The 13,765-nt window shown below is 43.5% G+C and overlaps 1 protein-coding gene across 1 annotated transcript in view; it reads right to left on the bottom strand.

Moving 5' to 3' along the window:
* The window catches only part of LOC126266662 (heat shock protein 68-like), a 119,667-nt gene that overhangs the window by 56,973 nt on the left and 48,929 nt on the right, over positions 1-13,765 (bottom strand). The window contains exon 3 of the mRNA XM_049971082.1: positions 8,557-8,851. Coding sequence (XP_049827039.1) covers positions 8,557-8,851 — 295 coding nt within the window. The remainder of the gene's footprint in view (positions 1-8,556; positions 8,852-13,765) is intronic.

Genomic DNA, 13,765 nt, shown 5'->3' with positions numbered 1-13,765 from the left:
GGCGATACTCCATAGGCAGGCTATTTGATTACAAGAAGCTTGAGAGGAACGATGTCAAAACTTTCTGGAAATCTAAAAATATGGAATCCGTTTGACGCCTCCTTTCGATAGCACTCATTGCTTCGTAACAATAAAGAGCTAGGTGTGTTTCACAAAAACGGTATTTTCTCAATACGTGTTGTCTGTTCGTCGGTAAATCGTTTTCTTCGAGGTAACTCATTATGTTCAAACACAGTATATGTTCTAAAATTGTACTGCTTGTAGTTGTTAGTGATACGGGTCTGTACTTTAGCGGATTACTCCTACTCCTATTTCATGTCTTGGCTATTGCTGTGACTTGTGCAGCTTTCCTCTCTTTAGATACGTATCTTTCGAAAAGCATGTGGTTGTATTTAATTGCTAAGCATGGAGGTATTGTATCAGCATAGTCTGAAACGAATCTGACTGCTATGCCATCCGGGTCGGAGGCGTTGCCATTATTTACATAAGGTGCTTCGCTACACCGAGGATATCTACTTCCAAGTTGCTCATGTTGGCAGTCGTTCTGGATTCGAATTCTGGAATTTTACTCCTTCTTTTTTGGTGAAGGAATTTCAGAAAACTGTGTTTAGTAACTCCGCTTTAGTGACACTGTTATTCATAACATCACCATTGTCATTGCACAGTGAAGTTACTGATTGTATCTTTTCAGAGGTGTACTTTACATATGACCAGAACCTCTTTGCAATTTCAGCCATGTTTAAAGAGAGAGTTTCGTTGGGGAAACTATTAAAAGCATCTAGCATTGAAGCTCACGATAAATTTCGAGTTTTTGTAAAACGTCACCAATCTTAGAGGTTTCGTGTTCTTTGAAATTTGGAATGCTTTTTTTGTTGCTTCTACCACAGCGTTCTGACCTGTTTTGTGTTCCAAGGAGGATCAGTACCATCTCTTACTAATTTATTTGGTGTACATGTGTCAAAACCCTTCTGGAAATCTAAAAATATTGAGCATATATTTTTCAGGAATGTGGATAGATAGAAAGTTCTTGTTTTTAGGTTAGTTACTGACAAAAATGCCCCTCTCCCTCCCCCCAACAAATGGCACAGTGTGTGGAATGTTTAACACAAACCTAAGTTGACACCCAAGTCCAGTAGTACCTCCGGACACGTTACAGAAGCACAGTCTCATCACGTCTCGCCATCAGAAATGGTACCCTGGGTTCAAAGAGTCGGGAAATCTCAAGAAGACGACGACTTTTCGCCATCCAAACACGAGCAATTCAGTTGTGGAACCGGCACAACAGATATTTCTCTGGAGCCCAATCAAGCCAACTCTTCAAGCGTCTGGACAGTTGCAGCTACCACTAACCACAGTGCACAGAGTGCTACACGAGACTGATGCTTCATGCCTACTAGGTGTAGAGAGACTGATGCTTCATGCCTACTAGGTGCAGCTGCTGTGCGCTTCAAACTGATGACAGGCCAAATTGCACAGCATTTGCAACTGAGATTCTGAATCGCATATGTGATGAACCAGACTATCTTAATTTGATCACGTTCACGAACGAAGCTTGCTTTAGTTAGAGTATCAATTGCACACATTACTGAGAAAATGCAAGGCCGGACATAGGAGAAACTGGAACATCACTTAGATACCCTGCGTGTTATAGATGGCGCACATGTTTCAGTCTGTCCCCACTTCTGAAATATATGTTATCACAGTTGTACAGATCATTTTGGAATACCTTGTACTTACTCACGTATGGGTTATTCAACTAGTACAGAGTGTTAAGTTTTACCACGCCAGACAAATCACTGACAGTCATATTCTCTGCCTCAGTCTTCTTCTACCCTTCATAACCTGTATCCTGCACCAGCCGATGAGGTTCCCACATTTTAAGCATATGGAATATTTTCACAAGTCATGCATCTGCCGCAATGTCGAATCCTAACCACCACTGTACCTGCCATGCTTGAGAACTCTGGTTTGCTGCTACACCTGCCACCACATCCTACCATCTTTATATCACCAGCTGCTCCACGTCCTTTTCTAAAGTAATGATTTTGAAATTCCTCTCCCAGACCGTGAAATAATTCCTGAGACCTAAGCGTCCTATAAGCTGCAGCCTGATCTACTTTTTTCAATTTGCATATGAAGTCTGTGGCCAATCCTTTTCCTGCATACCTATCCACCTGCTACCACCTGAATCCCGTCTCTTGATCCTTCCCAATACTTATCCCATATCCTTTCGATATAAATATCTTCTCCAGCGCTATCTGCTTTCAAATCCTTCGTCTATCAAATTTTACCACGGATCCACAGCATCATCAGTCTTACAGGCCTCAAAAACACACACATCATAATCTCATCGAGATTAATATCATTATTTTTACTCATATCAATTAACTGTTTTAATCAGAGAGTGAGGAACGACATCAAGAACGCTATCAGCCACGTAAGGGGAGGGGGTTGAGGGACTATAAATAACAACTAAGATATACGAAAAGTGTTTCAATATGAATGTCATACATACATAGTAACACCACACTGGCTAGGAACAGGAAATAGAGGCTGGGATCATGATAAGTTTGCAAAATACACCTGTTTCGGTATAATAATTTAGTCCCCTAGAATTCTATGAATTGTTGGGCAGGTCCCACTTTGTGGCGTCTCTCTTCAACCATCAATTGATATCGTATTTCTGTTATCGCTTGTAAGACCGGCGAATATATGCCAGGCTTCGTAGTGTGCGGTGCTGCAGCTCGCGGTACCGTGCAATGTTCAAATGATTCAAATGGCTCTGAGCACTTAGAACTACTTAAACCTAACTAACCTAAGGACAACACACAACATCCAGCCATCACGAGGCAGAGAAAATCCCTGACCCCGCCGGGAATCGAACCCGGGAACCCGGGCTCCGTGCAATGTTCATTCCAGACATCTTAAAAACAAATTCCATGACACAGTTCGGAAACTGAAAACTTCAGCTCCTGAATGATGAGGAAGGAGGTGTGTGAAAAGTAAGAGCCACATTCATAAACTTCGGTCAAGCTCGTCCAACAGATGACGGTCTGTTAGAGCCACTGCTTATGATAAGGTGAAAACTCTTGAACAGGTTCATGGCAAATGGAGACTTATAACATCATCAAAATGGCAAGGAAGATAGAAGAACCAACCTGAACGAGATAGGTCTGTTTAGCCTTGAAAGGAAACCAGTCAAAGAGACAAAATCCTGAAAACCCCGAATATCACCCTCCATATTGGTTGTACAGAGGGCGTTGGCTTCCATTCACATAAAAATCGAGTTAGTGTATCAGTGCACAAAATGTCCTTATAACTGCTGCAACAATGCTAGAGCGCTTTGACATTGTACATGGTTGTTGTTGGAACTCGTGACGCCTCTATTAGTGTTAAAAGTATTTATAGTGATATATACTTGACAAAGAATATTTATCGCAAGCAGTGTACTGAAACTTTAGAGCTTTAGGTCAAAAATAGTGATTCTATGAATTACTATATACAGGAAAGACACATTGTTATCTCTCTCTCTTATCACTTGCCTTTTTGAACTTGTTGCTTAGCTCTTGTCTTGTCTTGCGCTCGTGGCTCTGTATGCCATTCGATGTATAGAGGCTTGCTGCCTATTCATGTAAGTTGAATTGTTGTTGTTGTTGTGGACTTCAGTCCTGAGACTGGTTTGGTGAAGCTCTCCATGCCACTCTATCCTGCGCAAGCTTCTTCATCTCCCAGTACGCACTGCAGCCTACATCCCTCTGAATCTGCTTAGTGTATTCATCTCTTGGTCTCCCTCTACGATTTTTACCCTCCACGCTGCCCTCCAATACTAAATTGGTGATCCCTTGATGCCTCAGAACATGTCCTACCAACCGATCCCTTCTTCTAGTCAAGTTGTGCCACGAACTCCTCTTCTCCCCAATTCTGTTCAGTACCTCCTCATTAGTTATGTGATCTACCCATCTAATCTTCAGCATTCTTCTGTAGCACCACATTTCGAAAGCTTCTATTCTCTTCTTGTCCAAACTAGTTATCGTCCATGTTTCACGTCCATACCTGGCTACACTCCATACATATACTTTCAGAAACGACTTCCTGACACTTAAATCTATTCTCGATGTTAACAAATTTCTCTTCTTCAGAAACGCTTTCCTTGCCATTGCCAGTCTACATTTTATATCCTCTCTACTTCTACCATCATCAGTTATTTTGCTCTCCAAATAGCAAAACTCCTTTACTACTTTAAGTGTCTCATTTCCTAATTTAACTCCCTCAGCATCAGCCGACTTAATTCGACTACATTCCATTATCCTCATTTTGCTTTTGTTGATGTTCATCTTATATCCTCCTTTCAAGACGCTGTCCATTCCGTTCAACTGCTCTTCCAAGTCCTCTGCTGTCTCTGACAGAATTACAATGTCACCGGCAACCTCAAAGTTTTTATTTCTTCTCCATGGACTTTAATACCTACTCCGAATTTTTCTTGTTTCCTTTATTGCACGCTCAATATACAGATTGAACAACATCGGGGAGAGGGTACAACCCTGTCTCACTCCCATCCCAACCACTGCTTCCCTTTCGTGTCTCTCGACTCTTATAACTGCCATCTGGTTTCTGTACAAATTGTAAATAGCCTTTCGCTCCCTGTATTTTACCCCTGCCACATTCATAATTTGAAAGAGAGTATTCCAGTCAACATTGTCAAATTCTTTCACTAAGTCTTCAACTGCTAGAAACGTAAGTTTGCCTTTTCTTAATCTAGCTTCTAAAATAAGTCGTAGGGTCAGTATTGCCTCACGTGTTCCCATATTTCTACGGAATCCAAACTGATCTTCCCCGAGGTCGGTTTCTACCAGTTTTTCCATTCGTCTGTAGAGAATTCGAATTAGTATTTTGCAGCCGTGACTTATTAAACTGATAGTTCGGTAATTTTCACATGTGTCAACGCCTGCTTTCTTTGGGATTGGAATTATTATATTCTTCTTTAAGTCTGAGGGTATTTCTCCTGTCAGATACATTTTGCTCACCAGATGGTAGGGTTCTGTCAGGACTGTCTCTCCCGAGGCTGTCAGTAGTTCTGATGGAATGTTGTCTACTCCAGGGGCCTTGTTTCGACTTAGGTCTTTCAGTGCTCTATCAAAATCTTCACGCAGTATTATATCTCTCATTTCATCCTCATCTACATCCTCTTCCATTTCCATAATATTGTCCTGAAGTATATCGCCCTTGTATAGACCCTCTATATACTCCTTCCACCTTTCTGCTTTCCCTTCTTTGCTTAGAACTGGGTTCCCATCTGAGCTCTTGATATTCATACAAGTGGTTCTCTTTTCTCCAAAGGTCTCTAATTTTCCTGTAGGCAGTATCTATCTTACCCCTAGTGAGATAGGCCTCTACATCCTTACATTTGTCCTCTAACCATGCCTGCTTAGCAATTTTGCACTTCCTGTCGATCTCATTTTTGAGACGTTTGTTTTCCTTTTTGCCTGCTTCATTTACTGCATTTTTATATTTTCACCTTTCATCAATTAAATGCAATATTTCTTCTGTCACCCAAGGATTTCTACTAACCCTCGTCTTTTTACCTACTTGATCCTCTGCTGTCTTCACTACTTCATCCCTCAAAGCTACCCATTCTTCTTCTACTGTATTTCTTTCCCCCATTCTTGTCAATTGTTCCCGTGTGCTCTCCCTGAAACTCTGTACAACCTCTGGTTTAGTCAGTTTAACCTGATCCCATCTCCTTAAATTCCCACGTTTTTGCAGTTTCTTCAGTTTTAATCTATCAATAGATTGTGGTCAGAGTCCACATCTGCCCCTGGAAGTGTCTTACAATTTAAAACCTGGTTCCTAAATCGCTGTCTTACCATTATATAATCTATCTGAAACCTTTTAGTATCTCCAGGCTTGTTCCATGTATGCAACCTTCTTTTATGATTCTTGATCCAAGTGTTAGCCATGATTAAGTTGTGCTTTGTACAAAATTCAACCAGACGGCTTCCTCTTTCATTTTTTATCCCTAATCCATATTCACCTACTACGTTTCCTTCTCTCCCTTTTCCTACTACCGACTTCCAGTCACCCATGACTATTAAATTTTCGTCTCCCTTCACTATCTGAATAATTTCTTTTATTTAATCATACATTTCTTCAATTTCTTCGTCATCTGCAGAGCTAGTTGGCATATTGATTTGTACTACTGTCGTAGGCGTGGGCTTCGTGTCTATCTTGGCCACGACAATGCGTTCGCTGTGCTGTGTGTAGTAGCTTACCCGCATTCCTATTGTTTTATTCATTATTAAAATTACTCTGCATTACCCCTATTTGATTTTCTATTTATAGCCCTGTATTCACGTAACCAAAAGTCTTGTTTCTCCTGCCAAGTTGAATTACCGTTAAATAATAATTATCAGCGTTGAATTTCAAATATTTGTCTTGTTATGAAACGGAAACCTTTTCCTCTCCTTACCACTTATGTAAATGTGGCCAGTGCTTTGTACGGGTAGAACTCATGTGATATTTTAATTTAATTCCAAAAGTAGCTTAGAATTAGTTTTCTTTCATTTCTCACGTTCTGCATTCTGAACATCTTGCATTTTAAAGTTATTAACGAAGTCCAATTTTCAGTTAACGCAGCACGGTTTATCTGAGATTTTTGAAGATTTATCTTTACATGATACCACACTGCTAGAACATAATGTGAAGGACCATCAACAATTTAAAATCAGAGATGGTAAAATAATCTATTTTGAACTGAACAAAAGTCCAAATCCGCAGTAGCTGTGTACTGTGTTTTCGCTGTATGGCGACCGGTTTCATACCACTTTAGATCATATCTGCATGTTGGATGAGACTACATAAGTAAAAGAACAAATAGTCAACATAACCTACCGAAGAAAATAGACAGTAAAGCGATGTACTCACAAAGCTTATACTTCATGTGGCACGAATATTTATATTTTTATTGGTTTAATGTATTTTGTCATGAAGGACTAGGACTTCAGTCGGTTCTGTTATCTTGTTGTGGATGTAACCAGGTAGTTCAGTGTACGTACCCGTAAGTAACTTTAAGTGGATATTACTTCTCATAAGTGCAATGGTTAATATTTTCTGTCTCTTGTATTGGATTGTTATTTAACACTGAGATCCATTTTGTTACTGCGACTTCCAAGGTCCAGTCTGTGCGTCCTTTTCGTCTGGTTTCTACAGCTAGACGTCACGATCTTCAACCCGCGATGGTGTGACGCGTGCTCGGCTTCACAGTATTCAGTGCGTGGCTAGTACTGTGGCGTGCAGTTCTATTTGACGCCTGCCAATATATTTTAATGTGGCGACCACTCCCAATGTTTCTGTGTCTTTTAATTCTTTGTTTCCCCCGCGGATTTTGACGATGATATATTTCTGCTCTTTTATACTCTACCGACACCGCGAGCTGTGTTTTAATTTACATTACCTTCGTTCATTCTGCAATGTTTTGTACTCATAGGTTTCATCCTATCATATGTGGACTGTAACGTCCTGCCGGCCGGGGTGACCGAGCGGTTCTAGGCGCTACAGGCTGGAATCGCGAGACCGCTAGGTTCGAATCCTGCCTCGGGCATGGATGTGTGTAATGTCCTTAGGTTAGTTAGGTTTAAGTAGTTCTAAGTTCTAGGGGACTGATGACCTCAGAAGTTAAGTCCCTTAGTGCTCAGAGCCATTTGAATCTTAGTTTTTTTTTTTACGTGCTGTCCGGGATCGCCTTTTGACTGTATTTCGGAGATGTGTTACAGATCATGCGTGTTTCGGATAAGATGCTCATCTGCCGTTTCACGGAGGAGTGGTATGTTTTTATGTGAACTTGCACCTTGGAATTCGTAGCACATGAAGTGTTAGTTTATTGAGTACATCTTTTTACTGTCTATATTGTTGGTTGGGCCATGTTGACTATTAGCGCTTTTACTTGTGTAGTCTCAGACTAAACGCAGATATGACCTGTCGATATACCTAAAGGGTATGAAAATGGTCGTCATACAGTCAAAAAACACAATAAACAGCTATCGCGGATTTGGTCTTTCACTCAGTTCAAAACAGATTATTTTGTCATCTCTAATTTTAAATTGTTTGATTGTTCTTCATATTATGTACAATTTTTTTGGCCTTGATTAGTCCGACGTATAAGGTTACTTGTTGTACAGTATTAGAAGCTTGCATTTACTTTGGCGTTGGTGTCATCGAAAGAAAATGTAGATTCAAAATTCAAAATGTATTTCAGAGTTGCCATTTGCATGCAGCCTGGCTTATGAAGATTGTGACTACCAACGGATCTAGGCAGGAAGGAATATCAAAGTAAAAGATATATTGCTGCGCTGCTGCTGCGGTCGCAGGTTCGAATCCTGCCTCGGGCATCGATGTGTGTGATGTCCTTAGGTTAGATAGGTGTAGGTAGTTCTAAGTCTGGGGGAGTGATGACCTCTGTCCCATAGTGCTTCGAGCCATTTGAACCCTAAAGGTACAATGAACCGCCAGATGTGCCGCTACCCGGGTGGAGGACTACGTGATAAGGCCTGAGCCACCCACCTCCGCCGAGGTCGAAGATGAGCACGTTCTTCTCGCCCTGCAGGTTCTTGTCGAGCCCGTAGGCGAGCGCGGCGGCGGTCGGCTCGTTGATGATGCGCAGCACGTTGAGGCCGGCGATGGCGCCCGCGTCCTTGGTGGCGCTGCGCTGCGCGTCGTTGAAGTAGGCCGGCACCGTGATCACCGCGTCGCGCACGTCGGCGCCCAGGTACGTGCTCGCGATCTCGCGCATCTTGCTCAGCACCATCGAGCTGATCTCCTCGGGCGCGAACCTCTTCGTCTCGCCCTTGTACTCCACCTACGACACGCCACGGCGCCAGTCAACAACAGTTACTAGCGGAGAGCGGTCCGCGGGACGGAGACCCTAAGTCATGGCAGCAACAGGCAGTAAACTTCCTGAAAATGTCTCCAGTAACTGAACAGTACAGTACGCTGCAATTCCAAAGATATAAGCGACGACAAGTGCGACAATTAACACATTCAGATGAACAGCCCATGTGTCCAAATTCCTGACAAGAATAATGTACAGAATAAAGGAAAAAAAAGTTGAGAATCTATCACGCGACGGTCAGTTTGGCTTTAGGAAAGGTAAAGGAACCAGAGAGGCATTTCTCGTGTGGCAGTTGATGATATAAAAATGGTGTGTGACGAGGGCCTCCCGTCGGGCAGACCGCTCGCCGGGTGCAAGTCTTTCGATTTGACGCCACTTCGGCGACTTGCGCGTCGATGGGGATGAAGTGATGATGATGAGGACAACACAACTCCCAGTGCCTGAGTGGAATCGAACCCCGGCCTTTAGGATTGACAGTCCGTCGCGCTCACCACTCAGCTACCGGGGGCGGACGGAGTTGATGATATAAACAAGACTGAACAAAAATCAAGACACGTTCATAAGATTTGTCGAGCTGTAAAACCTGTCGACAGTGTCGAAGGGTGCAAGATGTTAGATATTCTGAAGAAGGTAGGGTTACTCTATGGGCAAAGACAGGTAATCTTTAATATCTACAAGAACCAAGAGGGAAGAATAAGACTGGAAGAACGAGAACGAAGTTCTCGGATTAAAAAGGATGTAAGACAAGGATGTAGTGTTTCGGCCCTGCTGTCCAATCTATACATCGAAAAAGCAATGACGGAAATAAAAGAAATGTTCAAGAGTGGGATTAAAATTCAGGATGAAAGGATATCAGTGATAACTTTCGCTGATGAGATTGCCATCCTCAGTCAAAGTGAAACAAAATTACAGGATCTGTTGACTAGAATTAAAAGTCTAATGAGTGCAGAACGTGGACTGAGAGCAAATGAAGAAAGCAGCAGAAATGGCAATAGCGGAAAACTTAATATTAGAACTGAAGATCACAAATTAGACGAAGGTAAGGAATTCTGCTACCTCAACAGCAAAATAACTTATGACAGACGGAACAAGGAGGACATAAAATGTAGACTAGCATCGACAAAAAGGGCATTCCTGGCCGAGAGAGGTCTACTAGTATCAAACAAAGGCCTCGATTTGTGGAAGAAATCTCTGGAAATGTATGTTTGGATTACAGTATTGAATAGTAGTGAAACATGGACAGTGGGAAAACCGGAACAGAAGAGAACCGAAGCATTTGACATGTGATACCACAGGAGAATGTTGAAAATTAGATTAATTGATATCGTAAGGAACAAGGAGGTTCTCCGCAGAATCGGCGAGGAAAGTAATATACGGAAAACACCGGCAAGAAAGAGGGATAGTATGCTAGGACAGCCCGCCCGGTTAGCCGTGCGTTCTACCGCACGGCTTTCCGGATTGGAAAGGACGGCCTGGTCCCCGGCACGAATCAGCCCGGCGGACTTGTGTCGAGGTCCAGTGAGCCGGCCAGTCTGTGGATGGTTTGTAGGCGGTTTTCCACCTGCCTCGGCGAATGCGGGCTGCTTCCTCTTATTCCGCCTCAGCTACACTATGTCGGCGATTGCTACGCAAACAAGTTCTCTATGTACGCGCACATCACCATTACTCTGCCACGCAAACATAGGTGTGAGACGTTCCTGGGGGAGGGGGGGGGGGGGGGAGGAGTCTACCGGGGCCCGAACCGAAAAATAACCCTGAAAGAGGGGTATTCGAAGTGGGGTTGTGGACCACTGCGGCTGCGGCGGGGACGGAGCCTCACCGTCGTTTCTAGGCCCCCAGTGATCGTATAGTGCAATACAATGCTAGGACATCTGTTAAGACATCAGGGAATAACATCCATGCTACTCATGCTACTAGCAGGAGTTGTAGATGGTGAAAACTGTAGAGGAGGATATAGATTGGAACACATCCAGCTAATAATTGAGGACTCCAGTTGCAATTGCTACTCTGAGAGGAAAAGATTGTCACAGGAGAGGAATTTGTTATGGGCCGCATCAAACGAGTCAGAACACTGATGACTCAAAACAAATTGTTGCAAACTGAGACTAAAGAATAAAGCTGCACGTCCTTATTGGGCACACTTTCCACCCAGATACTACGTACGATTTGAGAACACTCGGTCTCAAAACCTGGACAACGGGAATGGCCCCTGTCCCGTAACTGATACATGTTTACGCCACTCCGAGTTATTTCTTTCGTGAGCAGGTGGCTAGACTGTTGCGACACAAATAAAGGAAAGAATCTGTTGTTCGCTAGCAGCAGAAACCACACGGCATTTTCCCGATATGAATTTTTAAATGGGTTAGGATTTCAACACGACCTTCCGGCCCCTGAATCCAGAATTTCACCTTAATGCCCACCTGGCGATGATACTACGAGAAGTGGTACCGGACTTGCATTTCGGAGAAACAGGTTTCAAATAGACACCTGACCATCCTGGTTCTATTTTCTACAGCTTCCTAAATCGATGTAGGGGAATTGCTGGGATGGTTATTTTGAAAGGAAATGGACTTTTTACTTCTCCATCTTTGTCCTGGGTTTGTGCACCATCTCTTGGAAGAATACAGATCTCTCTCGCTTGCCTAGAATATTTCCTTACACTGGCTGCTTGTAGATAGATGATGTAAATTCCAGGAGCTTGTGTCGATTTCTATAGTGGAAGCTAGGTGGATGAGACACTCGTCAATCGCCATGCAGTGTGCCTCTCACAATGACACAACATATAACAGTCGTCCCCAACCGCTGAAAGTTTCGAAAAACCGTAGTGGGTAACTAGTATCAGAATGTGAACCTCTCAGAAGACCAAAACATTCACGTCCGCGATTCTTCGTGGGATACAGAACCGCAATAGCCGGCTGAGCGCTGCTTTTAAGACTCAATAACGACGCAGCATTTAACGTGCACTCATAACGTCGCGGCACCTTAGTTAATGACGAAATTGAGCTTTTTAAGATGAGTTCCAGTTATTTTTCATGACGGGAGTTGGGGGACATGATGATCAGAGTCTTCCATAACGTGTACAGAGTACACGGGGTAATAGATCCGAGATGCCAGTGAGACTTACAGGGGTGGGCAAAAATATGGAAAGATCACAAAAGCAACACATTACCGTGCCTAGTACGGTGTAGGAAAACCGCGGTATCCACAACAGCTTACAATCGTCTCGGAATGGATAAATACAAGTCCTGTATTGTTTACAAGGGAATCATACTGTTCTTCCTGTAAAACAGTGGCAAGTCCAGGTGGATAATGGACGAGATAGAGAACACGCAAACTTCTGTTCAAAGTGGACAACGAAGCCTCAATAACACTGAGATCTGATGAGCGTGGTGGCCAGGAGAGCTGCCCCGACCCATTCTCGTGCTCACAAAACCAGTCCTGGACTATGTGAGCCGTGTGACCAGGGGCCCTGCCGCATTGGAACGCAGCGTCGCCATTAGCGGACAAACACTGTACCATGGAATGGGTCAGAGCAGCCAAAATGGTCACATAGTCCTTGGCAATAATGCCGACTTGCAGAGTAACCGTGGGGTTCATGGAATACCACGATATGGCTGCACAAATCACCACAGAACCTTCAGCTACTTTTCACTCATCGGGCGTAAATTCGGCCAGGAATTGGAAATAGTGTGAAACAAGACTCATTCGACCAAATAACTTTCTTCCTTATCTCCGTAGCCCAGGGTTTTCTGGCTGCGGCGCCGTGCTTTCCTGTTACGCACATTTGCGTTACTGATGAGTGGTTTTGGAATTCTAGCTCCATCTGTAATTCACAGCTCATGGAGCTCCTTTCGTGTTGTTTTGGTGCTGACAGGGTTGGCGAGAGCGACCTACAGTTCTGCAGCGACTTCTGCGATTGTCATCTCCGTATTTTTCGTCTCAAATCTTTTGAAAGACTGTATGTCTCGATCACGCAACACACTATTTCGCCCCCGTTGTGATTTAAGGCATGGTGTTTCTTCACTTTACCAGTATGTCATTTAAATTTTAGATACGATGCCTCTTGAAACACCAAAGCCAGCTGGATACCACCCCTGAGAAGAGCAACGTCAGTAGGCTCACAAGGGTTAGAAAGAGAGCGAAAACGGCAAAAACTGTTGACCCAGCAGTCCCTACTCCGGGGAGCCCCAGGGGCGGGGCTAAATGATGTATAACAATAATGTTGCAAGCCTCATTTGGCAGAGCAGTTACGTTTAGCTTTCAGGTGAACAATGTTGATACCAAATGCGGACTTAGGTAGTGCAACTGCATTAACATCCCTGCCTTAGGAGCAGTAGAAGGGACCTAACTAAACAGTGATTGCAGGCGCCTGCAAGAGACCTGCGGAATTGGCTGGGTGGCTTTAAGTGGGAAAAACAGTGCCACCACGCGACTCTTTAAAACCCCTAGATTCCGCATTTTGACAGAATTCTCAGTCAGACGATCTGGGCGCCGAATCCCCGACGGTCGACTCCAGCCTCGGTCCAGCTGCGCGTAAGTCTGCTCTCTCATATGGAGTGCCCCAGTTAACAGTGTCACATTCAGTATGTTTTGTTTTGTAACTAACATGTTGCCTTAAGATGCTGCTAGTGTTTGCTACTGTGGTTAGGATCCACTCCTGGGGGACTTCTGCACTGGCTTCTGTTGTAACAGTGTTATTCATGCTTTTTCTAACCCTAGAACTAGCCTCCAGTGTAGTAGTTAGTCCTGTCAGGAATAAACAACTACACTACTGGCCATTACAATTGCTACACCAAGAGGAAATGCAAATGATAAACGGGTATTCATTGGACAAATATATTATACTAGAACTGAGATGTGATTACATTTTCACGCAATTTG

This window comes from Schistocerca gregaria, chromosome 1, assembly GCF_023897955.1.
Source record: "Schistocerca gregaria isolate iqSchGreg1 chromosome 1, iqSchGreg1.2, whole genome shotgun sequence".
NCBI classification, from domain to species: domain Eukaryota; kingdom Metazoa; phylum Arthropoda; class Insecta; order Orthoptera; family Acrididae; genus Schistocerca; species Schistocerca gregaria.
This window is presented reverse-complemented; position numbering and strand designations above follow the sequence as displayed.